Source organism: Sorex araneus, chromosome 10 (assembly GCF_027595985.1).
Source record: "Sorex araneus isolate mSorAra2 chromosome 10, mSorAra2.pri, whole genome shotgun sequence".
Taxonomy (NCBI): Eukaryota; Metazoa; Chordata; class Mammalia; order Eulipotyphla; family Soricidae; genus Sorex; species Sorex araneus.
The window spans coordinates 7,693,784-7,714,573 of record NC_073311.1 but is presented as its reverse complement, the minus strand read 5'-3'; the positions used below and the strand labels follow the sequence as shown (position 1 = coordinate 7,714,573).

At 41.7% G+C, this 20,790-nt stretch overlaps 1 protein-coding gene across 1 annotated transcript in view; it reads right to left on the bottom strand.

The window, feature by feature from the left end:
• Positions 1-7,054: 7,054 nt before the first annotated feature.
• MSRB3 (methionine sulfoxide reductase B3) overlaps positions 7,055-20,790 on the bottom strand; it is a 268,746-nt gene continuing 255,010 nt past the window's right edge. Inside the window, exon 7 of the mRNA XM_055118621.1 lies at positions 7,055-7,714. Coding sequence (XP_054974596.1) covers positions 7,541-7,714 — 174 coding nt within the window. The 3' untranslated portion in view covers positions 7,055-7,540. The remainder of the gene's footprint in view (positions 7,715-20,790) is intronic.

The window sequence follows — 20,790 nt, the reverse complement described above, 5'->3', positions numbered from 1 at the left end:
GACAAATGTCGATAACAAGACAACTCTCTTGGCACCACCACACCCAGTTGGTAATTGGAGCAGATAAGAAACACTGTCAGGGTGGAGGTGAGAGGGGAAAGTCAGTCCTGTTCTCCTGAACCAATAGAGAAGTTGACTTGTTACTACTCAATCCAAGTCTTTTACCAGGCCCAGGCAAGATTTAGGGGCAATAAATCCAGGTTGGCCAAGCAATTGTGGATTTACCACAAACAGAAAGATTTTTTTTTTACATAAAGCAGCTCTGTAGGCTGCACATGCTCCCCAGATGCCATCTCCTTCAATGATCTTTATTAAAACAGAATGTAGTGAGATAATGTCTCAGAAACCTTTCAGGCAGAACACAGATCCCAGGGAATTCCAGGAGACCTTCATTTTGCATCTGGGTAGAATCCGCATTGCCTTGGTAGAATCCTCACTTCCTCTCTAAAATATGGCTTCCCAGCTATGAAACAGAGACTTGAGCTCATTCATAACCAATAACAAGGTCAACTCTATCCTGTGGCTCCCCTAACATTTCTTCCAAAGCACACCTCCATTTCCAAGTCTTCTCCCATTCAATAGCCTATGAGATCCACTGGAAAAATGCCCCAGCTACATGAAACCATCTTTGAAAGGCAAAACCAGAGCATTGAAGTCCACACTAACTTCAAATACAAACAGAAAGCTGTCTCAAGTCAAAATAGAGGAAAAAAAAGTAGGCTTGCAAATCCTGGTCCCAGAGTGAGATTAAATCAGAGTACTGAGGAGAGCAACAAGCACTAGACAAAAGGAAGTACATTAGTACAATTCAAAAGCATCAACAATATAACTTCAAAGGTGGAAGGAAATGCTGCAGGAGGCAAGAAACCAGCATTCCTTCCTTGGGGGACCTCCAGGGGGTGACAAAGAATTGGTCAACTGTGCTGATCTCCCTCCCTCTCCCATGAGCAGAACCTTGAAAAGGGAACACGTAGAGGGATACACAGACATATAAGAAAGACTTGCTGTGCCAGGGAGTTAATCTAGCAGTTAAATTCTTTTGACTAGGGAGATATCTAGCTGTCCTTAGGACTTGCTCCTGGTTTTGTGCTCAAGAATCAGTACTAATGGACTCAGGGAACCATATGTGATGCCAGGAATCAAACCCATGCTTGGCTGTGTGCAAGGCAAGAGCCTTGCCCTCTGTAACACCACTCCAGCTCCTAAAAATGAAATTCTCTACGCTGCCTTCAAAGACTAGGACTCAGGGTCTGAGTTTCAGTGGAATGTTAGAAAGCAAGAAGCAGTAGATCAAGAATCGACAATGTGTTCAGAGAAACCCGCACTTTTGCAGAAACATGAATATCCATGGATTGATTGATTTCTAGGCTTTAACACAGGAGTGGGGACTGTCTAGCCCAAGAGTCACATAGGACCCAAGAAATCCTGTCATCTCACTCTGCATGTTGGGACAGACAACTGTGTTTCTCAGCAGCTGCCAGAGGCCTGCCTGCCTGCATTGTATGGTTCATGAGTGATGCTACAAATATCCAAATGATACTTCATAAAAAATTTAAAAATATACTCCACCTTTGCTCTGAAAGCAACCAGATAACAAGGTAGAAAACCTCATTGAAAGGCACATGGCAGGTCTTAAAATTCTTGTCTGCTCACAGGAAGAGCATCAAGTCCATTGGTCAGGTGATAAAGGACTTTAGGTGTCCTTGGAGAAGTCAGTGATCCACTTGAGAAGAACAAATAACAAAGCTCTCAAGTCCTCAGAAGGGGTTTTGAATTCAAATGTGATATACTCAATGCAAAGGACAAATAGAAATGAGCTCTTTTAGAAAACCCCTGACTACAAACTTTGGGAAGATAAGGGTGACCTTGCTCCTGAGTTTCCGTCTCTGCCTTGTGAGATAAGTGAATCAAATGTGGTCCCAGGACACTGTGTAGGTCAGAGCAACAGTCCATCCAATGCTGGAATCTTCCTTTACACTTCCTAGGTAATGTTCCTACAGGCCAGCTTATTTCTCGGTTCTCCAAGCCTCATCTTCAAAATATCAACAGCAAGTACTGTCCAAAGCAGTTACGGGGCTGAAATATAAATTCTTTGATTTATAGATCTTTCACATTGCTTGAAACATAGAAAATTCAACAAAGTTAGCCCTCCTTGCTCTTCTTTTCATCACACCCTCGTGCTCACTGAGCTCAGTCCCTGGATAAGTTTCCAGGCAGTGTGTGTGTCTATCCTCTGGGGCAGGCAGGTAGTATGTCCCACTTAGGCTTCTGTGACAATAGCAATAGCCATCCAGAACCTTTCCACATGCTCCACTGAGTACCAGAAGAAACTTCCTCTCCTCCCAGATTGCTAACATTTGATATGACCATCCCCTCTGCAAGCTCTTCTCTTCTCTCTCAGTTGTGCAGGGTGCAACTCTGGGAGCCTGTCCTCCAGCCCACACCAACAAGAAGGCAAGACTAGCAGCTAAGGGGAAGGGCAAATGGAAGGGGGCAGGGACAAATCATCTCTGGCACCAGATATCCCTTGCAACCACATGTCAGGGCCATACATCCAGGCAGAGTTCAGCCTGCCTTCGCCTGGGCTTAATCCTGGTTGGCACACCCTTCCATTTCCTCTGGGGCCAGGCCCAGGGCCAAGTCTCTTGGTTTCCCCTGAGCAGTCCTGCCTGCCACTCAGGTCTTTCATGTCTCCAAAGCCTAAATGACGTAAATGACCATTTCTCAGGTGGCTTTTCACCTTCCTGAGGAAGACTGCGAAAAAAAAAGAGAAGCAAATGGTCTTAAGGAGGAAGCCTTTTTAGAGCTTGTCTGTTTTCTGTTTGTGTTCAAACCCTTACAAAACTTCCACCATGAAGCATCTGTCTTCATGGAGGATAGTCTAAGGTGGCTTCTGTTTCTCCTCATCTCAGAGTGAGGGGAGGTGACGTCAAGGTCACCTGCCTGTAATAATCGGGGACCGGCAACAGAGACAACTGAGAAGAGAGATCCAAGCAGTTCATTTCTTGTGATCCTGGGAGAAGAGACCAGAAGACAAAGCCTGAGCAGAAGGATCCACTCCCCAGAACTCTCCCTGTCTACTCTACATCCCGCTATCCCTCATGAAGCCCTTAGATTCCCCGCTTGTGGCTTCTGAGCAGAGAGCACCCCCGCCTCAGTCTCCAGTGTTAGACGCATCATAAAAAGGAGGAGAGGAGTGGTCTTGCTCACTACCTGGCCAAGGACAAAAAAATAATATATTCCTTTACCTAGCTGGATCCCTGGAGCTTATTTGCCAAGGAGATCCTAGAAGGCATGGTGATTGGGCTCCAAGCCAGGATTCTAAGAGCTTGTAGAGGCACACATGAGGAAAATAGCATATATTCTTGAAAATAAAGAAAAGTTAGAAGTCTATAGGTGTCATGTTTTCTGTTCTTCGGGTTTAGAAACTTAATTACCAGAATGGAGACCAACCCACACTTTACTGGAAATGAAGATGGAAGTGAGGAAAGCTCCTGCTGGAAGAACGAAGGGCAGTCACAATCACAATCCTGAAATCACCCTCACTGACTAATCAGAAATACGCACAAGTGGGCATTCGAGCAGGCCCCCAGAGCATTCATTATTTGTAGGAAAGAAACCTGAAAACAACCTCAAAGCTTATCATGGTCAAATGAGCCTTGCTATTGCCAAATGGTAGATCAGTAACAAAGAAAAATAAATTGGAGAAATATTCAGAGTATATTGTTGAAATATACAAAGCCATATGATTACTGACCCCAATTATGTAATCGATGCACATGTAGAAATACGTTGCCAGTGGTTATCTGGAGCATACCATGATTTTTTTGCCATTATTGTCTTCAGAAATTTAATGATTTATAGGGGCAGGAAGGGATTGGGTCCAAAGGGATTGGGAATCACTCTTGGCAGTGCTTGGAGTGGGGCATATGTAGTGCTGGGGACTGAATGGGAGTTGTCCACATTCATGGCAATTACTTTCACTCCTGTAAAAATACATTTACATAATGTGTGTTGAGACGCCCCCTGAAATTCTATAATAGTGGAAACTAAGGAAAATCAGTTTTGAAGAGGTGGGGAAGGGAGAAAAAATGGACTGAGAATACATATGTTGATGTATCCGAAATTATGTGATATTTTTCAGGAAAGGTGCCTAGAGTTGGCAGAGGCTAAGGCAGTAACAGCATACTGTTGAGGAGACTGACAACGCTAGACCTTGAAGGATAGAAGCAAAGACTAGAAATAGAAAACACAATCATGATTCATTTTTAAATCTAAAAGAACAATTCTTTTAAATTCCTCTCTTCCTTTTTCTGCCCCAAGCCTACTTGCTCCTCTCAACAACCTACCCCAATATGGTACTGGAAAGTACATAATCTCCAGTTAAACCGACATTCAGATAACCTGAGTGATGTTTAGTATATGTATATCCTAAATATAACACGGGACACACTTTTACTAAAACAAAATAAAACTACCCATTGCTTATCAGAAGTTGAACTGGATATGCTGATTTGTATTTGCTAAATCTGGCAGCCCTACTCTAATACTGAGAAATCACAGAAATAAGATTCTTCAAGAAACAAACAAATTTGGGGGCCAAAGTCACAAAAAGAATACAAATAAAAAGAGCATTTCTTTAGTAACCGGCAATGCCCTGACTTGATACTTTTAACTTGAGACTTCAAGGGGAAGTCAATTTTAATACCATCCCTTGTAATGGCTGACTATGTTTAAAGAGCTTTCATATTCTATTTTTAAGGAAAAGGAACTAGAACTGTTTGCCTTCTTAGAGGAGTATTTTGGTTCAGCAGACACATTCAGGTATACTTTGAGTTTTTTTCTCTGTTATTAGGGGCAGGAGACCCTTCACCTGTTTGTTACACCAAATCATTTGGTCACACTGCACCAAATATTTGGAGTTCTTTTTAGAGCCTTGTTGTGCTAAAATAATAAAACTGAATAACCTGGATAAAAGATATCACCTGAACTATTCTTCTATTTACCAGTAACATTACATTCAATTCTGCCAGCATTTTTTTTTTTTTAGTTTTGCTTACATAGAAAAAAGTCCAAACTTTTCAAGGTTGTTGAAGTTACTCTAAAGTGTTTTAGGGTAACAGAGCAGGTGACTGGGCTCAAGACCAGCTCTTTGGCTTTGGGCAAATTTGGTAATTCTATGCTTCTGTTTCCACAATTATAAAATAAATGTCTAGTCTAGGGATAGTGGCAAAGCACCTGCTGTGCAAGCATGAGACTGAGAGTTTGATGCCCAGCTTTGTCCACTTGTACCAAGTGCCATCCTTCAGTTACCGATGTTTGATATTTTGAAGCCTACAGCAAGCGTGTGATCTCCTGTGCACCACCCAAGTGTGTGCAAGCACCACAACTTGAGTGTGAACATACCAAAGTCAAGGTGCAACCCCCATGAACAGAAGAGCAAGCAGTGCACATGTGTGATCCCTGATGAATACCACAGCAGAGTACGTGAGCACTGCAACAAAGTGTATGTGATCCCCTGATCATTACAACAACACAAAGGACAGGGAAGAGAGAAATAAATAAAATAAATGTCAAGGTCCTTGGGGGGGGGTGGTAAAATGAGTTGATGATATTAGAGTTCTCAGAATGGCAGACACACAAATGAGATATACAAGAATTAGTGATAATATTTACTAGGGCGCAGTGTAAATATTCTTAATATTTCCAATTAAGCAGTATCATGGGTTATTAAGAACCTTAAGGTTGGCATGAGGAGATAGCTCAATGAGCATGCTTTGCTTATAGGGCGACAGGACTGTTTCCAGCACATCACAGTCACCTAAGCACCGCTGGGAGTGACCCGGAGCACAGTGCTGGAGGAGTCCCTAAGCACTGCTGGGGGTGCTCCCTCAAAAATAATAATCACCACCAAGAAAATAACAGTAAAACTCCTTTAAACAATTTGACACAATGACTCTGATTTTTTAACGTCTACCCAAGTGGGCAGGAGATATTCCAGGGGTTAAGGGACTTTCCTTGTATACAGCGAACCCCATTTTGATATGGGCACCACATGTGATCCCCGATCAGCACCAGGAGTGATGCCTCAGAGCATAGTTAGGAGTAAGCCCTGGTTCCAAAACAAATAAACCAACCAAAAGAGAAAAATCCAAAGAAAATAATTGAGGGTACAAGCACATACATAGATACAAAGAGATGCACTGCGGTGTGATTTATCATTACCAGACACTTTTAGTAACCCAAAGTCTCACTTAGCACCAGGGAACTTGTTAACTAAACAGAAATATATCAATTTGATGGTATGTTTTTACAGTCTCTAAATGCCATAATTTTAATGATTATGCATGTACTATCATGGGAAATGATTAAAATTAACATCAAAAGGTAGAAAGCATAATAAAATATAGTTTTTTCTTATCACAATGACCAGCCGTGGTTATAGTGAAGGCAAGAACTACTGGTCATGAATTTGCCTTTTTATACAGAATTAAATTGAGAATCTTTGAGAAGTGTCCTATGTATATTTAGTCTAGTGGAGTAGACACGAAAGTACAGATGACCACAAGGATCATATCAACATGTTCACAAGTCCAAGAGTGATAGAAATGAAACCGTGTGCTCCAAGTGTCTGTGACAGACTCAGCTGATGGAAGGCATCTGTGATCAATTGGTAATGTCTGCTGTGAACTGAGAAGGGTGTGCTGACAGCATGTTCACGGGATTTTTTCCCCACCCACGACATTAGGGATAAGGGTAATTAGGGAATTAAAAAACGGCTAATTCATTCAAGTTTCCAAATTCTTCATGAAATTGGTCTAGAAATTTTATTTATTTATTTTATTTTTTGTTGTTCTTTTTTTTTTAATTTTTATTGAATCACCATGAGGAAAGTTACAAAGTTCTCAGGTTTATGTCTCAGTTATACAATATTCAAACACCCATCCATTCACCAGTGCCCATATTCCACCACCAAAAACCCCAGTATACCCCCGTCCCCCAACCCCCAACTGTATAACTGATGAATTTCACTTCATTTTCTCTTTACCTTGATTACGTTCCATATTTCAACACAAAACTCACTATTGTTGTTGGAGTTTCCCCCCAACAAAGACAGCCCTACTACCAAGGAAGCATTTGATAATTAGTTTTCCATTAAAAGATTGTATGTTATCAGTTTTTAGAAAAGGTCGTGCGGCCACTGCGCGGCTCAGATGTGTCCCAGTCCCGCATCCCGGAGCTGTGTTAATTGCTGCTCAGTGTCGCCGGGGCTCCATCTGGAGAAGGTGTGGTGGCTGTACCTCCTCCGTCTGGATCCCCGGTGTTGCTGGCCCAGTCTTGGGTCTGGAGCATTCTCCAGCTGTGTTGCTCACCAGAATGGCCTGGCTTCTTCTCTGTTGAATGTGGCACGATGGCGCCAAGGGTGGGTCGAGGGCGTGACTTCCGGCAGCCGGGGCCACCTGGAGACTGGGCTGGCGCCGCCCCACTCCAGTGCCCCCCGCGGTTTAGAGTTGTCCCAGTCCCGCATCCCTGAGCTGTGTTAGTTGCTGCTCAGTGTCACCGGGGCTCCATCTGGAGAGGGTGTGGTGGCTGTACCTCCTCCGTCTGGATCCCTGGTGTTGCTGGCCCAGCCTCGGGTCCGGAGAATTCTCCAGCCGTGTTGCTCACCAGAACGCCCGGCTTCTTCTCTGTTGAATCTGGCAAGATGGCTGGTCTAGAAATTTTAGCATATATATGTTAAAATTTCCTAGGTCATTTTTAAGTTATATATCATATACATATATTCACATTTTAATGTATGTATTAAAATTTCCTGGAACATTTTAATATGTACATATATGTTACAATTTCTAATTTCTATAAATAAGTTACCAATTTATTTACATACATAAAAACATGTGAATTAAAACATGGGCAACATCTGGCAAATGATTGATTAAAATTTATTGATTAATTGATAGATAAAAAATGGGAGCGTCAAGTTGGTAATATTGGAAGTCGAAAACAGCACTAAATCACATAGTCCATTTCATTGTCCCAAAGTTTTTGCAAAAACAAGATTTGAACAGAACCAAGGCAGGTGCTGATACCAGGAGCCAAGACAAAGTTTATTAAGTATTGTTTTATTTACTTCTCTCCTTAACCCCCTACAGGCTAGGAACTGTGATCCAAATTCACTAACAAGAAAACTGATACTGAAAGATGTTAGGATCACAGAGCTAGAACATAAAAGAGTTTTCTTTAATCACAGATCAAAGATCAAGGATTAAAGTTTTATCTCAGCCACCAACCCATCTCTCTCTGGCAGTAAGACAAAACCTTCTATTTCATAGAACACTGGAGACTTTGTTATAAGCTAAGAAAATAAAGCTTGGCCATTTTCCAAATTTTCTCTCACATGATTTTATGAGTTATTATTCTCAAAAATATATAGTAAACATTTTCAAATAGAAAACACTGAGCTAAATAGTTATTTTATTGAATCTCCACAACCATCCTAGGTGGTAAACACTATCATTTCCATTTTGCAGATAAGAACTGTGAGTCCTTTACAAAATGCCTAGAGGGTACAATCAGGGTAATAAAGAACACCTTGGTAGAATTTTGGCATGCCAGGTGGGGGAAATGAAATGTGTACTGATAGCACCCAAAAGAGAGAAAGGAGAAGTGATGGGGAGTTGAAGGGAAGAGAGTGAGAAAGAAGAGAACTCTATATGCTCCAGGTGCTAAACAAGCTCGGGATGAACCTGCCACCTCGTCCCACCACAGGCTTTTCTAATATGGCCGAATCAACTTTAATACAGACTTCTGGTAAGCAATTTTTCTTGCTTTTGCCAAGTGGAAATGAGAAGTTGCTTATGCTTTGCATACTAAAACGTTCTGCAGGGAGGCCAAGAATAGAAATCTGTGCCTGAGATTTTCTACTTTTACAGAAAAAAGAATGATCATGTGGGCACTGAGCCAAGGTCAATCTAGAATTAGAAGGTTGCTTGGAAGAGGCAGAGCCAAAGTGGAAAGCTTCAGGTGCTAGGAGGGCAGGGAGGGGAGGCTGGAGTCAAAGAACAAGTGTGAGAATGGTTATTGAAAAGAACATGCTGGGGAAAACCCAGTGTCACACCTCAGGGATTTGGGAACTGGCAAATGTTCCCAAAAACATGACTCTCAATCTACAATTGAGAGTCATGCCAAATGAGTTCAGCCATTTCCACTTCATAAAGTTCCTGGTACAAAAATGAATGGCATACCCAGCTGCGAACGTGACTTCTGAAAGGAAATTGAAAAGAGGGGTTTGACTTTTTGCAAGTTTCTGTTCTGATTGTCAGGAAGAAGCAAGTAGGAAGAGAAGCTTCTTGATACTTGGAAATATCCCGGTTACATTTCCAAAAGCACCAGGCCAAAGAACAGGGCATGTATGTGCCATAGGTGCTAAGATTTTTCAGGAAACAAGGGTAAAGTCTGAGCACAACAAAAACGAGTGCCTGGACTTGGCTCCAACAAGAGTGGAAAATTTTCAGGGACAGTCTAGGACATGAAGCATACATTGGTGTGCCCATGCAACAACCCTGAATAACATGATCCTAAACTGCCCTCTGGGTGTCAGATCTTTGAGCCTTACGTTAGACAGGCACCTTGAGGAAGAAACATGCTGATTACATATTGATTTTGCTGTCTGTCAACATCTTCATGACATCGTACATGTCACTGTGGTTTCTGAACTATCTTGACTTTAAATACCAAAATAAAGTTCTCCTAAAGAGAAAACACAAAGCAATAATAACAACAACAAAAATTATGATGAGTTGGTTAAAATTTTCTTTCTTGGCCTTGGTTCCAGTGTTTCACTTTCTATCTGTCTCATTTCTTAGATCTTTGTTAGTCCTTTTGGTGTCCTGATAACTTATAAGGATATCAAAACTTACCAAATTTTCTGGCATTGCTTCTGGATATAAATAGCCTAGCTTCCCACCCCCACAACCACCAATACACACATGCACACACACACACACACACACACGTTTACACACATGCTCATACACACACACCCCTTGATCTTTTCCACTGTGTTTAGGGCTAGGGTAGAGTGAAGTCATCAAGCTCTTTCAAGATTAGGAATGTGATAAATGTAGTTGTGTGGGGTCCTGGCAGACAATATGCTTGAGTAGAGTACAGTGACCATCTGTGGACCAGTTCCTTTATCCCTTTATTGTAGGCACATATTCAAGTTCAAATTGCTTTGTTAGAGTTTTGTGTGTCTCCCTTTTTATATTTCAGCTTTATACAATTATTCCCAAATCTTCCGAACTGACAGTGAGGGAGAGTAATTTGAAAGGACTGCTCAACTTAAGCCTTTTGAAGATTTGCACCATGGCTGCATTTTTCTAATTTCCTGGCATCTACTTTGTTCTGGGCTTTTCAAAAACAATTACAAGTGGCTGAATAAATATAATAACTGATTCCATCAATACTTTTGCACCATTGCTTGGAGTTTCTGCTTTTGGACATTTTAGACTTTTAAAATCATTTAACATCTATCAAACATTCTAAGAAAGAATAGATAAGGCATAATCTCAAAGATCTCACCATTTAAAGACAAGATCCAATACAGATTGATAGACCATTTCAAAATAGAGGAGAATATCTAGAAGCGACAAGAAAGTTAACAAAATTAATTTTTCTTATACTTATAATTGGGGTATGGTGCTGCCAGCAGGTCAGCCTGTCCCTGCGGGGTGAGTGCATCAGCAGCCTGATGGTGCCTTCAGACTTCCAGATAACCCCAAATTGCGGCTGTGCCTTTGGCCAGACCCTAACAACTTGGGGCCAAGTTTATGAAGAAATTAAATGGCCAAAAGTTAGGTATGTGGGACACACACCCACAAACCACCTCCTTCTCAGCTACAGATTGGAGGCAAGACGGCAGCAACGCTGCCAAACCCCTCGCGCTCTCCCAAACCCGGCTCACCATCTCGCCTTAGACAATGTGCAGCTCAGCACGCCAGGTCTGGAACTCTGTGCATGATCCCTGCTGGACTCTACACGTGATTCCTGATGGACATCACTAGCTGTTTTGCAAGATTCGGACAGAATGGCATTGGTGGGGCATGGAGAAACCGTGGCGGTGGCCGCGGCGTCGCCACCCACCCTGGCTGGCTGAGTCACAGTGCCATCGGACATAGAGCCATGGCGGCAGTGTGCACAGTGGCTCATCCACTGTGGGGTGCTGTCAGCCAACCACCGAGTGACCTGGGACTTGGTGCAGGTGTTCGACCTGGCACAGACCCTCCCCATTAGGATCCTGCTCTGCCAGCTGCTCAACAACCTCTGGGTGCACCCCATCAGCCTCAAGGAGATTAACCTGAGGCCACAGATGTCCCAGGTGCTGCCAAGATATGCAGGCAAGTGCGTGTTTGTCTGTTTACAGATCGTTACAACATGCCAGTCGACCAAAAGCTTAGATTCGGTAGACTGAGAACAGCTGTAAAGGTGATTAGAAGCCACCTCAAAAGCCTCCATCCCTCTCGGAGAGCTCAGCAAGCTACCGAGGTCAGCAAGCTACCGAGAGTATCCCACCTGCACAGCAGAGCCTGGCAAGCTACCTGTGGCATAATTGATATGCCAAAAACAGTAACAATGACAGTCCTCATTCCCCTGATCCTGAAAGAGCCCTCAGTACACTATCGGTCTACACTAGCATGTGACAAGGATGAATGGAGACATTACTGGTGCCCGCTCGAGCAAATCGATGAACGGGATGACAGTGATACAGTGATACTTATAATTGCAGAACAAAGTTTTAACACTTCATCAGTTTGGAAAACAGAAGAAAGTCAGACAGTTAACTTTTTAAAATAAAATGTTTTTATCTTTCTCTCTGCAGAGAAACTTTTATTTCTACCCTAAGATTTTTTTTCTTCTAGTTTGATAAATGTAAGAACTTGGTGAGGGAGGCAGCTTAGTGTTCACCTCTGATTCAAATGATTCATTGAAATCTGGCATCATCAGTAAAGGAGGTCTTTGTCTCTTGTACTGTTAAAGGCATCTTATTGCTTCATGGCATCATTGGCTGGCTAGATGAATTTGCTGCAGTAAATGACTAAGCTATAATTTGTCTTCCTGCAAGAACCAAAGCATGCTTGTTTACCTTTGAAGTAGAACTCTACCAATACCCTTAAGAACTTTGGAAGCTCAAATATTACTTATATTAAGCAAAACAATTTTATCACTCTCTCTTTAAAACTCCAGAACTGCTCCTTGCTTTTCCTATAATTTCACTTAATTAACAGGTTATTTGAGATGTATGACATCTTTTTAATATTGAGTCTTTCCAATATTGAACATGATGCAATTTGTAGCATGTACTTTAGTGTTCTTATATACTTTATTTGTTATATTTGTTCCTGTGTACTTTTATAGTCTTTATTGTTTCTATAAAAAGGGTCTTTCTTTCCTTAAAGAAAAGGAAAGAATACTGCTTAAGTATTCGAATTGGTCAGATATCTTATGCATGTCTGTTTTGTTGCATTGTTTTGTTCTATTGTTTTTCACTTGAGCTTCTTGAATGTCTAGATAGGTACATTTACATTTATTTCCAGTCGGTGTGCATTTCTTTTTCTTATCTTATTGCAATGGATAGGACATTATCCACAATGTTGCAGAATGGTAGTGACATCTGGCATAATTCTTTTATTTTTACATTTAGGGTCTGATTTAATGCTAGTTATTCTTTACTGAGTTCAAAATAAAATATTTTCTATCCCAAATTTGCTAATATTTCTGACCAGCATGTTAAGTTTTTCAAATGCAAAATTGCATGAGGCACAGAGTTTTCATAACAATTCCTAGTAATTCATAGCAGTGCTTTTTATACCAAACCTTTTATGTTTTAAATATTTTCCACATTACATTTATTTATACCATAGAAACTATATAAATAAATGCCCAGTGTGGTTAAAGCATATAATTAAAAAAATTATAGTGGAACTCCATATTTAGTCATTAATGATAACATGATGCATCTTAAAGATGTGATTACTGGGGCTGGAGTGATAGTACAACGGCTAGGGCGTTTGCCTTGCACACGGCGGACCCGGGTTCGCTTCCCAGCGTCCCATATGGTCCCCTGAGCACTGCCAGGAGTGATTCCTGAGTGCATGAGCCAGGAATGACCCCTGTGCATCGCCGGGTGTGACCCCCCCAAAAAAGAAAAAAAAGATGTGATAACAATGTTTTCAAAATAACTGAAATTATGAGACCTAAATCTCAAATTTTAGTCGTCATTTTATGTGCTAATAAAGAGAAGACCTTGAATCCTACCTTAATAAATATAGTAAACCGTTCTTATAACAAGTCTTAAGATACTTTCTCCTTTCACAATTTATCTTCTGGCCTTCAAATGCTTTACTCTCCATCCACAGTTTTTAAAAAGTAAAAGAAAATAAAGACTAGCAAGCTAGAATGAAAAATTGTAGATTCCTTCATACCTAGGAATCATACTTCATTTAAAACAAACAATTGTTAAAAATCCAGACCCAACAGGAGTGGAACACTCAACAGCTTTGCCTTTCATATGGAGAAGAGGGAAATACTGTGTTGTAGAATGGGGACCAATATTAGCCACTGTCTGGAAATGTCAAAACGATTAACATAAAATACTAAGCTCATGTGAAATCTTTGTTCTAATAGTAGAACTCCTGAGTGCTGTCTGTACCATATTGCACACCAGGATTAAGAAAACAGTTCTGAGTGTTTCACAATTGTGCCCTCTTCACAGCTGACCTTGTGTGCTTTCCCAACTCCTTAATTCTGCCACTTTCAGCATCTCTGTCTCTGTGGATTTATGATGTGTTGCCAATATTATTACTTTCCCTGCTTCCACCCTAAATATATTAGGCATTGATTCACATAGTACAAACCAAATGCCTTTATTTCTGGTCTTCTGTATCCTTAGTAACGTAAAAAAGTCTATTCATATATATCATCACTACAATAATTTACGGGCTGGAGTGATAGCACAGCAGGTAGGGTGTTTGCCTTGCACACAACCAACCCAGGTTTGATTCCTCTGCCCCTCTCAGAGAGCCCAGCAATCTACCGAGAGTATCCCGCCCGCATGGCAGAGCCTGGCAAGCTCCCTGTGGCTTATTCGATATGCCAAAAACAGTAGCAACAAGTCCCACAATGGAGACATTACTGGTGCCCGCTCAAGCAAATCAATGAGCAACGGGACAATGACAGTGCTACAATAATTTACACAGAACTTTTACTCCACTATCACCTTATGAGAAGTGAAGTATTGACTGATTATGACAATCTTATGACAAATTTCTTCTGATTCTTCAGGAAAAGATCTGATACAAATATTCTCATGTTTCTCTAATTATAGAAATCTGTATCCTTTCTATATTAAATAAGTGCTTATTGGTCAATGGTTTATTCCTTCTTGTTTGAAAATGCAAAACAAAGAACTGGTCTACAGAACTCAGTTTTCCGTGGCGCAAGGATAGGGGTATATAATACTGCTGGTGTTGAGCACTGAATATGGAGCTGTTAAATGGCCAAAGAGGCAAATAAACAGGAAGCTTCTTGCCCTGTACAAGAAAGAAATGTATTGGGAGAATTACCAAAGCATTTAAGTATATACAAATATCCATCTCAAAATTTATGTCTCAGAGAACTAAAAGTGTGTCAATTCACCACCCTCTCCCCACCCCTGCCCACTGGGTTCCAATTTGCTGTCTGCTATTAATTCTTCTTAAATAGTTCGTGTGCATATTGTATACTTTCACCTATACATATTGCCTGGACTGCAGGAGTCTATAATCCTACTCACATTGAGTCTGTCCTGTTCAATTTTCCAGTGGGAAAAGTCTAATCTGATTTTACTTAAGGAAAATGGTTTTATAGGATGACGAATGGGAAAGTCAAGAATTAGTGGGCTCGAAGAGCAGCTTGATCAGGAGTTCAAATGATGTCACCTATTTTATTTCTCTATCTTAACCCTGTCACCACCCTATTGGCTTTATTTTCAAAGAGAAAGAGACTGTATTAATTAGCTGCTATCATAATGATGCTCAGAAATCTCCAGTCCCCCCAAAGCAGAATCTTTTTAAAAATCAGGATTTCTCACTGGTAACCAATGTCAACTGGGCATATTTACCTTTTTGCTGAGTTATTCTCAGTGTTTCAGCTTGAAGCTGAACCAGGTGTGTGTGACACAGAACCAAATTTAAACCTTAATTTTCTCTAAATGTTGGGAAATCACTGTGAGGTTGGATTTAGGATAAAGTAGCTATATTGTAAGATTCTCTCATAACTCCAATAAAAGCACAACACACAGGCAAACTATTAAGAATATTTCATGCCTCTGCTTGTATTATATCTGCAAAACTCTCATTAGCAAAAGCACATCACCTGGTTCAAATTTAAGTCATCAGCACATTGAAGAAGCAACCTCTTCTCATGGAAGTGTGTTGAGGGAAAAGAGTAGATATTTGAGCAATAATCAAACCTAACACTGAGTCCTTAGACCATCACTGTCCCAACAGAGACATCATCTCTTCAGTATTTACTTTATACCAACTTTGAGTCAAGCAAAAGTCCCCACAAATGTCTCAATAGTTCTCCACTGCTCCAGTGTCACCTTACCAACCCCTACACCAGCTACAATGACAAACAGGATAGGGAGTAGATCTTGTTCAAACTGCATGGTTTAAACTCCAGTCAGAACTTGAGACACAGAATAATGAAGGTTGAAGGATATCACAGTATAACAAACCATCTGAGACTGGAAGAGATAGTACAGGGGTAAAGACATGTGCCTTGTGTGCAGGCAACTCCAGTTAGATCCCTGGAACTGCATAGGTTTCCCTGAGCACTGCCAAGAGTGACCCCTCAGCACAGAGCCAGGTAAAAGGCCTGAGCACCATTGAGGAAGGAAGGAAGGAAGGAAGGAAGGAAGGAAGGAAGGAAGGAAGGAAGGAAGGAAGGAAGGAAGGAAGGAAGGAAGGAAGGAAGGAAGGAAGGAAGGAAGGAAGGAGGGAGGGAGGGAGGGAAGGAAGGAAGGAAGGAAGGAAGGAAGGAAGGAAGGAAGGAAGGAAGGAAGGAAGGAAGGAAGGAAGGAGGGAGGGAGGGAGGGAGGGAGGGAGGGAGGGAGGGAGGGAGGGAGGGAAGGAAGGAAGGAAGGAAGGAAGGAAGGAAGGAAGGAAGGAAGGAAGGAAGGAAGGAAGGAAGGAAGGAAGGAAGGGAGAGAGGGAGGGAGGGAAGGAGGGAGGGAAGGAGGGAGGGAAAGAGGAAGGAAGGAAGGAAGGAAGGAAGGAAGGAAGGAAGGAAGGAAGGAAGGAAGGAAGGAAGGAAGGAAGGAAGGAAGGAAGGAAGGGAGGGAGGGAGGGAGGGAGGGAGGGAGGGAGGGAGGGGAGAAGGGGAGAAGTGAGGGAGGGAGGGAGGGGAGAAGGGGAGGAGGGCGGGAGGGAGGGGAGAAGGGAGGGAGGGAGGGAGGGAGGGAGGGAAGAAGGGGAAAAGGGAGGGAGGGAGGGAGGAAGGCCTTAGTCCTGTTGCTAGACTACTCTCTTAATTGGGCCGATTTTCTTAGGGATGTATTCTTCACACTTCCTGTTCCTCTCTCAGATTCTGTACAAAGTCTAACTTTGGTGTCTGGGGTTCTGAGCCCTGTCTCCTCATGTTTGCTTTTCAAGCTGTGCTCTATAAATTCTCTCAAAGTTACACTTGCCCCTGGGCTTCTTTCCCTCAAAGGATCAACCCCAATACCTCCTTCTCTGCGGCTGCCTTTCCTGGCTGACAGTTGCTAGGGCTTAGGACATACCAGTATTGTCCTTTTTCTCCCTTGTCTGCCCTACCTCCTGTCCTGTTCAGGGTGGCCTCCCAGGCCACATACTGGCCAACCTGATGGCCAAGTCATAGGACCTGATAGATCTCATGTGGCTGCCCTGGGGCCTCTCTCAGGTCAGTTCTTTAGGAGAGAGATTTATTTCCCGAAAGTTTTAGAGCAGGAAAAGACTCGCTTCCTGGACACTTGCCAAGAAGGAGGCAATCCACCCAGGAAACAAACAAGACCCTTTCTCTACAGTCTTTCCTGCTTCCCCATGTCAAACCCTCCCTACTCCCCCTGAGTGAAAGGAAAGCTGTCAGGATCAAAGGCGTGGATTCGTGATGAACTGCTGCTGGCTGGCTGGACCCGCATAGGAAGGACTGCCAGCACTTTAACTCCTTGTTCTCCGCTCTCTACACGCCGGCTGCGATTGTAAGACTCCGGAGTCACGTTTGGAGCATGCAGCATTTTTTAATGAACTGGTTTGCAAGAAAGATTAAGGACTCGGCAACAAAATCTGTCTTGGCATATTTCTTGATTTCTTTAATTGCTCCATAGTACATGATTTAATACATTTACTTCAGGAAAGCAAAAAACTAAGAACATGCATGAACATGGGCTCTGATGGCAGAAACGGGTTATATTATTTTCTAGTCTACCTCTGTCACTAGTTGAGAGGTGGCCAATAAGATAGTTAACCTTTCTGCACCTCTGTTTCCTCATCTGTAAGATGGAGAAAAAGATTATAATGATCTCATAGTGTTGTGGGAAAGACTAAATAAGGCCATGCCTATGCCATGCTTCATTCAGTACCTGCTGTACAAGCACCATTAGCTAGCCATCATTGAAATTAACATTATTTCTTTTTTTTTTCTGCAGTTCCGAGGGAGAAAGGGCAGTCCTCAGACTTTCTGGAAACCAAGAGTCTTAAAAATGACCTAATATACTCCGCATGGGCAAAATTCATACAAACTCAGTCTCTGGGACTTCAGAGACTGACGTTAAATAACCACATGGACAGATTCTTTGCCACTCTTCCCAAGACAACAGACTGTGGTAATTTTCCAAAGGGCAAAAAAAAAAAAAAAAAAAGAGTGGGGTCAAAGCAATAGTACAGAGGGCGCTTGTCTTACACTGGGCCAGCCCGGGTTTGATCCCCAGCACCCCATTTGGTCAGCCAAGCCCATCAGAGTGATCCCTGAGTGCAGAGCCAAGACTAAGTCCTAAGTACCTCCAGGTGTAGCCTAAACCCCTCCCTCTTGGCCCCCAAATAGATATAACCTAAGATTACTGAAAAATCACATAGAACTGAAAACAAGAATATACCACAGGCTTTGCCCAGCCCTTTTATTCCCTAAATATCTTTCAAGTATCCTGGTTTGATGATACAACCAAGACATTAGGAGTTTGCAAATAGGAGAAGCAAAGACATATTTTTCTAATTGTCTGGGCTAAGTGCTCAAATATATAAACAAAATATTAGCAGGATTATGCCACCTTGTGAGCGATAGCACAGCAGGTAGGGTGTTTGCCTTGCATGCAATGGAGATGTTACTGGTGCCCACTGGAGCAAATCGATGAGCAACATGATGACAGTGACAGTGATACAGTGATGCCACCTTGTACTCTCTTAATTCAGCACTTCCTTATGGACACATGAAAGTCTTCATTCATAGGGGAGTCATCAAATAAAAGCTCATAGAGCTTTTTTATTTCTAGATGGTTCCATTATATTGTTCCTTATTAATAATTCAATAGTTCAAATGAATTATTGATAAGGAGGAGCTGGGTGTTGGTAGTTTGGCCCTGGCAACTTCTCTTTTGTTTGTTTTTGTTTTGTTTGGGAGTCTCAACCACCAGTGTTCAGGAAATATTCCTGGCTGTACTCAAGGATCATTACTGACAAGCTGTACTTAAGGATCATTACTGACAAGCTTAGGAAGCCATATGAGGTGCCAGGGATCGAACCTAGGTCAGCTGTGTGCAAGGCAAGTGCCCTACCTGCTGTACTATCACTCCAGCCTCTGACCCTGGAAATTTCTAAGAAATTCATTTCTTGCCAAAGTTCATTTTATTAATTTACTTCAATAAATTTATTATTGTGCTTACTTTCAGATACCACTCCCCCCCAACACACACACACACACACACACACACACACACACACACAGCCTGGATCTGGAACTGTTGTAAATGCCAACACCTCAAATGAAGATGGCCACAATTACTGAGGAAACCACAGCGAAAAATGTGTCACTTGTGGTTTATTTTCCTAGAGTCAAATTAAGGAGAAACAGGATGGCTTCAAGAAATAACTGTTAAATTTATAGAGTGAAGAAAACAATCTTAGTTTTAATTATAGTCTAGACTGCCTATCTTGGCAACCATCTCATCCAACTCAGAGTAATTTGTGGAAATGTGGGGTTAGAAACACAGCCACAGATGAGGGGCCGGTTGTCTCAGCATGCTGTGGAAAACCCACTTCCTCTCCATTTGCTGAGCAAGCCAAGTAGACAGAACATAAACGAAGGAGAAAGTATTGAGATACGGCTCTTATCTAAAAACCCAGTAGAAAATGCAATGCTAGTACTTCCAGATTCTTTATTTATCCCTATGATATTTACATGACAGGAAGAACTTCCATCCATTGCTGGGTTTAAAATGCTGTCAACACTCTGGAAGCTCATAACCTCATCGGAAACTGCCGTTAGTCATACTTTTACCCTTGTAGAGGAGTAGCAAAAAGGATGAAGCAAGTCTTTTGGAATTAAGCCATGTTATTTTAATGTGCTACTTTTTGCTGCATCCTATAGTGGTTCTTTTTAAGTAATTATGGAATCATTTTCTGGCAAAATAGCTTTGTCCAGCAAAACTTTTGTCCTTATTAGAGCTAAATTCAGTTGCCTTCTTGGTGTACTATGTATTATGCGAGTACTATGTACTTGGTACTATGTACCTGGTGTACTATGTAATAAGTGTACTATGGTGAGCTTGTAGTTTTCCCTTCAATTCTTTAAGATAGTTTTTGGGTTTTTTTTCCAAATACCAAAAGAAAATCCTCTCACTCTTCAGATCTAAAATTTCATCTTTGGGGTTTGAATTAATTAAATATCCAAAGGTTACAACAGCCCATGAGGTTTAGTAGAGCTAGCCTGGCACCTAGGTTCTGTCCCTACACCGATTCTAACAGCATTCTAATTTAAATTCATCAGCAGCCTGGCAAGCTACCCGTGCATATTGGATATGCCAAAAACAGTAACAATAAGTCTCAATGAGAGACGTTACTGGTGCCCGCTCGAACAAACCGATGAACAATGGGATGACAGTGACAGTGACAGTGACAGCAGATAATACTGGGCAGTGAAAAGGAGACATAGGGTCTGGTTATTCAGATACAGTATTTTAAACCAGTGGTTGTGGGGAAATGGCACCTTTAGAAAATAAAGTCATTGCTTCCCTTTCTGAAACAAATACTGGGGGGCAAGGGGGAATTTTTTGTTGTTCAGTAAAAAGGGAAAGAGAGAATTCAAAATTCATTTCACAAGGAATCAGTTCTAATAGGGCATAAACAGAGGGTTTTATGCCCTATTAGAACTGATTTATGTCAAAGTTTTAGACATTTGAAGAAGGGAGAAATTGGCTTTTGCTAATCAATATATGTGCCAATGGAGATCTGGTTTTATTTTGAGATGTGCTACGTTGATTGCATACATATATAGATCAGACGTGGCTGGATTTAGAAGGTTCAAAAATATGGTAGAAACTTGATTTTTGTTTTGTAGAGGAAACCCCTGGACAATAAAAACTTTAAGTCTCTCCTGTGCAAATGTGTTTTTAAATGTTTCAGATAACAGGAAAGAAGTGAACACTATGGAGGGGGCCTGGTGTTGAAACATTGTATTCGTGAAGTCCTATCATTAACAGTAAGTCGCAATACCTCAATTTTTTTAAAAAAATGGGGCTGG